The 6,027-nt window shown below is 39.9% G+C and overlaps 1 protein-coding gene and 1 non-coding gene across 2 annotated transcripts; both read right to left on the bottom strand.

Annotated features, from left to right (window-relative positions):
* Positions 1-673: 673 nt before the first annotated feature.
* COX7C (cytochrome c oxidase subunit 7C) lies at positions 674-3,695 on the bottom strand. Its single transcript, XM_045393999.2, has 3 exons — positions 3,509-3,695; positions 2,152-2,295; positions 674-968 (listed from the first exon to the last, which is right to left on the bottom strand). The coding sequence occupies exons 1-2, from the start codon at positions 3,581-3,583 to the stop codon at positions 2,179-2,181; spliced, it is 192 nt and encodes a 63-aa protein (XP_045249934.2). The 5' UTR covers positions 3,584-3,695; the 3' UTR covers positions 674-968; positions 2,152-2,178.
* On the bottom strand, positions 1,064-1,126 carry LOC123574275 (small nucleolar RNA Z39). Its single transcript, XR_006699161.1, has one exon. It is a non-coding gene; the product is annotated as a small nucleolar RNA Z39 (small nucleolar RNA).
* Positions 3,696-6,027: the final 2,332 nt, after the last annotated feature.

Raw genomic sequence — 6,027 nt, 5'->3', positions numbered from 1 at the left:
GGTTTTTAAATGTTGGTTTAAAAACAGAGCATCACCCTTTCACCAAAGTCTGGAGGCCAAACAGACTACCAGTCTGGAGTCTATTTTATTGCAGCATTTTAACATCAGTGGTATTCCAACAGTGAGCAGATGAAAATACTCAGTAGTTACTGTCCTACATCTTATACAAAGTCCTAAAATGTAATGACTTCATTACATTTTAAATGGCAAGCAGCATTTCACTACTTATAAAATAAATTCGATTCACATATATAATTACTAATCAGAACTACCTTTTATCCCATTTCTACTAGGCTATATGATAGTGAAAGCACCAGAATAAATTGGGAGTACTTACTATACTACAAATTACATAGTATTATATTCCATTTCAAATATTCTTTTATTCATTCTAATTAAGACTAGTACTGGTCACCAGAACACTTACTGAGGCAAACACTTCTGTTTTAGGTTACAGACCTAGAGAAACACAAAAAACAAAACAAAAAAAGAATGAAGCTCCTAAATACCTGATTATCCAGAACTTCAATTGGAATAAACTAATACTTTTCCTGATGATTAATCAATCATGGGAAAAATAATTTACTATATCAAAGTATAGGGCAAGAGCAAAAGTATTTTTTCCTTCAAGTTAACGACAAAAAAAAAAAAAAAATCAAAGAAATAAACAAGATTGATTTGTATTTCCCTTTTATTGCATAAATTACCAACAAAATCCTGACCTGGGAATCAAAAAATTAATAATATAACCTCAGTTTAACACCATTAAATAAGCTAAATCTCAGAGTAATACTGGAATGTTACCCAAATTAATAAAGTAGGCAAATGGCCAAGTATTACATTCCCTATTTCAAAAAAGAGGCATTAAGCATTCATGTCATAAGTTTATTGAAAAACATATCTAGCATGCCATGAGTTAGAGTTTGATCCATTTCCAGAGGCTGTATCTCTTAAAATGCTCTTCATATCTGCAAAATAAAAACAGAAATTAATGGCATTTTAAAAATCTCATTCAACAGAAATCATGTAGTTTCATGAAAATATTTTCTATTAGTTTCAGTAGTACATCAGAAAGCGTTTACAGTATCATGACTTCATTCATACTGATTTGCTTCATCACATGCACCGAAACCTTTCCGCATTAGTAGCTTGGATAAGTTATTCCCCCTCTAAACTATGACAGTCTTTCCGATCATTCCAGTGTTCTATAGTATTACTCTGAGAAACTCTGACGACAATTAAGGTAAATAAATATTTTAACCACTCACAGGAAATCTGCTAACCTTCCAATATGAAGGACTCCTTTGAGCATATATTAACATATCCCCTTGACACAAGGCTTCTCAACCTCAGCACCACTGGTATTTTGCCCCCAACTTGGAATGATCAAAAATGTCTCACATTGCCCAATGCCCCACTGTGTTGTAAAATCATTCTCATTTAAGAACCACTGCCTTAATGAGGAAAGTATATTCAGAAGTTTGAGTTTCCCAACATGGTTGAGTTCGTGAGGCATAGATTTACAACTGCATAATTATCTGGGACTTATATATCAAGGAACACTAGAAGGGTTTTCTTCATCTTCAGGGATTTTTTCACAACTTAAACAAGTATTGTAAGCCAATTTAAAAACTGGGAGCACAGTGACCACTTTCTGAAAGAAATGGAAATGTTTATAGTGTTTTAAAAGACATATTCTCGGCCACTGTTGTAGTAACAGTGTTTAAGATAGAATAACATTAATCAGTTTGTCAGAGTTTTACCTAGTTTAAAAGTGTGAGTTCTGGAACAAGAAACTGCCTGGGCAAGAGTCCTGGTCCACCATTATACCAGTTATGAGATCTTGAACAACTTAACAGCTTTGTGTCTCAGATGGGGTTACTATCATCCGCCTCACAAGCTTGCTAGAGAACATGAGATATCGATGTAAAGTGTACCTGATAAGCAGTAGTGTTCAATAAACACTGGCCATCATTCAAATATTTTTATACAGGTTTAAAACTAGTCTCCACCAATGCCACACCTACATATAATCTCAGGAATCAGCCCTACTTAACAATGTATTTGTGTGTGTGTTCTGGGTGAGGGGGAAGAGGCTACTTAATAAAAAGGCTTTCTAATCTTTAACAAGATTAGAAATCCATGAACTACCTGGTAAATGGACGAACTGAAACATCCTTATTGTTTAAGCAGTTGGTGTCTTATTATAAGGAAGGGTACAGAAAATGCAGATCCAAAGAACAAACACATCTTAACTAGTAACGTCCACTTGTTTTCCACTGAAAATGGCAAATTCTGTTGGAAAAAAAGAGAAAAAGTAATCGAAATAGAACCTCAAATAATCTGCTTAATAATCAAAACACAAGTATACAGGAAATGCTAGTTAAATTTATTTTACATCATGGCACATATGCCATAAATCATAACATCTTTTTAAACATTTATCCCATGACCTTCATCACACAACACTAGAACGTAAGAAACAATCCGGCTTTACTTGAGCACTAGGTAATGGTCTTAAGGACTCAAACGTCAAATAGTGAGAAGTTTCTTATTTTAGAAAATCGAAAAAACTGCTGTCTTAAGTAGTCACATTAGAAGAAAATACACAGCAATCTTAAGTGCAATACAAAGTTGTTTTTTCTTTTCCTTTTTTTTTTTTTTTGAGACTGAGTCCCGCTCTGTCATACAGGCTGGCGTGCAGTGGCGCGATCTCGGCTCACTGCAACCTCCACCTCCGGGGTTCAAGCGATTCTCCTGCCTCAGCCTCCCGTGTAGCAGGGATTACAGGCACACACCACCACGTAATTTTTTTGTACTTTTTAGTAGAGACAGGGTTTCGCCATGTTGGCCAGGCTGGTCTCGAACTCCTGACCTCAGGTGATCCGTCTGCCTCGGCCTCCCGATTACAGGCATGAGCCACCGCACCCGGCCCAATTTATTTATTTATTTTCTCAATACGAAGCACCTTCTCTGCCCTTGACGACTAGGCCTCGTGTGACCCTCCGAGGTTGTGACTGCTAAGTGGTTTAAGTTATTTACACCTGAGGCCAAACACGGCCTTAACGAAGTTGAAGGGTTAGTACTTTTAACTTAGCCAGCTGGTTTACAAAGCCTCTTCCATAACCCAGAGGCCCTGATTTCCTCATGATTTTCCAATGACCTTCATTTCGGGTCCGACGACCTCCAGCTCGGCTTTAAGCCATACACACCTGCAGCCGTGGCCTCCAGGAGCCATCCCAGGGCTTTCTGCGGGGCGGGGGAGGGGGCGTCAGGCGGTTGATAGAGGCAGAGCTTCCGGATCTACCTACCCATTCCTTTAGCTGCTACGCGCTAGGATGCCCAGCTTCCTCACTGGCCCCTGGGGTAAGTGAAACGCTACTCTGCGTCTCAGCCTAGTTCTTGGCTTTCATCTCCCTCGCCACAGCCCGGAGGCTGCCTTTCAGGTACGCGCGTCACAGCCAAGCGCCCCCTCCCCCAACGAAGTCGAGCCCCTTTATACACTAACCTTCCCAGGGCCCTCCTCATAGTGGCTCCTACGGACCACAGAGGTTGTGAACCTCCGGATGCTGTGGCCCAACATAGCGCTGCTGGAAGCTCTGCGAAAGGCGCAGACCGAGGATGGATGAAATGGCTGCACCTCACTAAGACCTTGTTCTCACGACCTTGTTCCCCCGTGCTCAAGGACCGAAAGGAAAGATGGGAAATGGAGGGGAGCCTTGAGGAAACGCGTCAAAGCGGAGATCTCAATGGATTGTGGGAATTGTAGTTCAGAACAGTGCGGCGCCTTATCAGCTCCCGAAGGATTGTGGGAAATGTAGTTTCGCGCCAGGGTTAGGTCTAGGATTCCTGGGGGCCTGTTACCGGAAACGATTTTTTTTTTTTTTTTTTTTTTTTTTTTTTTTTTTTTTTTTTTTTTGAGACGGAGTCTCGCTCTGTCGCCCAGGCAGGAGTGCAGTGGCGCGATCTTGGCTCACTGCAAGCTCCGCCTCCCGGGTTCACACTATTCTCCTGTCTTAGCCTCCCAAGTAGCTGGGACTACAGGCGCCCGCCACCGCGCCAGGCTAATTTTTTTGTATTTTTAGGAGAGACAGGGTTTCACCGTGTTAGCCAGGATGGTCTGGATCTTCTGACCTCGTGATCCGCCCGCCTCGGCCTCCCAGAGTGCTGGGATTACAGGCGTGAGCCACCGCGACTGGCCTGGAAACGATTTTATTGAATCAAGTGAAGCAGTTTCACTCCGTGTACTCTAGTCTATTGAACAGGACAATAAACCCATTCCTTTTCTTTTATTTTTTCTTTTTATTTTAAATAAAGTATATGCTAGGTATCAATGATTTCAAGGACTTTTGCCAGTGCTGAGAGATATGTGCTAATGATCCTGGCTGAAGAAACAAAGCATAAACACAAGTAACCAAAGAACATGCAGCACAAAGGACTTCAGAAAGAAAACTGAGGTACTAAGGTAATGATCACTAAAGATAAAGGGAATCAAATAGAACAGAAAGAAGAACAAAGGGCAAGGAAAACTCAAGTCTGGTATGAACACAGCATGTGTGAGGAGTAGAAGAGAAAACCGGCCTCTGATACCTGGAGCTAGCCTGGACTGGGAACTGGTGTCCGCCTAATGAACGTACACAATTTCAGCAAGCAAAAGCATCCAACAAGACCACTCTGACAGTGTTCATCAAGAAAAGAATATGATCACCGTGTAATCATATCTGAACACAGATAAAACATTGTCCAAGCCACAAAAATGACCGAACATCACCCTATCTGGTTTAATATGATGACTTCTGCTTCTTTACAGTCTTAGCCTGGATCTAGCTTTCCTTCCTCCTAAGATTTAGGAAGATAGCCAATATTAGGGGAAAAAAATCCCAAATCCAACAAGCATTTTCTAATATTTTACAGAGAACTCTTAAACGTCATTGTTTCTCACAATATATGCTCTCTCTTACTGCAATGAATAATAAACACCATTTGTCAATTACAGGTGTGCTTCTGGTGGTCTTGAGAAGAAACCAGTGATAAATGAACGTGGGAAAGTGGTGTTAGGTTAGATTGTGAAAGACCCTAGTAACCTAAGTGTTATGTTATTCATCTGTGGGGGAATGTGTATTTCCTCACGTGTCTCATTTATAGAGCATTAGGAAACAATTCAAATAGGACCCAAGGTTTGCTTTGAAAAGGGCATAACATATATGCTTTGTTTTGTCTATTTTTTTTTTCTTTCAGTTTTTGGAAGAGAACAACCATGCCCCCCCACCAAAAAACAAAACAAAACAAAACAAAAAACGCTTAAATTAATATTTTGTTTCAACAAGTAGCTTATTTTTTAGTAGGGTTTCATGAAATGCATCATAACTGGTGTCCCCTACCACCTAATTTATAGAAGTTATGTGACATTCATTTTTTTTTTTTTAACATTCCATTCACTGCCTTTGCGTATTAAAGGATTCTGATTTAACTATAATTGAGAGAGTTTTTCACACTTAATATTTCTGGATTATACTTTTCAATCTAGTGTAAAGTAATGTTATCTGTGGATTTGGTTCATTGTTGCTTCTAATTCACATTAATTGAGCCTCCACGGGGTATCTGGCTTTGAGTTAACTCTTTAGGGACCTGCAGGCCAGAGATTCCAGAATATGGTTTCAGAATTGTCTGCCTACTCATGGACTTTGTGGTAAGTTAAAAATTAAAAAAAATATATATATATGTTTATACCTATGTAAATATGGGGGAGGAGGGTGGTTACACTCAAGTGCCAGGCATGTGAACGAAGCTATCTTGGACCCTTCAGCCTAGCCCCACCCTCCGCTGAATATTGCTGAGTGACTACAGTCACCACTGTGTAGAGCAGAGTTGTCCAGTTGACTCCTGCCCAAAATGGTGTTCTAGAGATTTGTGTGGTATAATAAAATGGTTGTTTTTTCAAGTCATAAAGTTTGGGGTAGTTTTTTTATGGAGCAACAAAAAGAGAACTAGAAGTAGCACAGCTGCTCTATTTAAGGAAATTAGCCT

The sequence above is a fragment of the Macaca fascicularis genome, chromosome 6 (assembly GCF_037993035.2).
Source record: "Macaca fascicularis isolate 582-1 chromosome 6, T2T-MFA8v1.1".
NCBI lineage: Eukaryota > Metazoa > Chordata > Mammalia > Primates > Cercopithecidae > Macaca > Macaca fascicularis.
The sequence above is the reverse complement of the archived record's forward strand: the minus strand, read 5'-3'. Positions and strand labels throughout refer to the sequence as shown.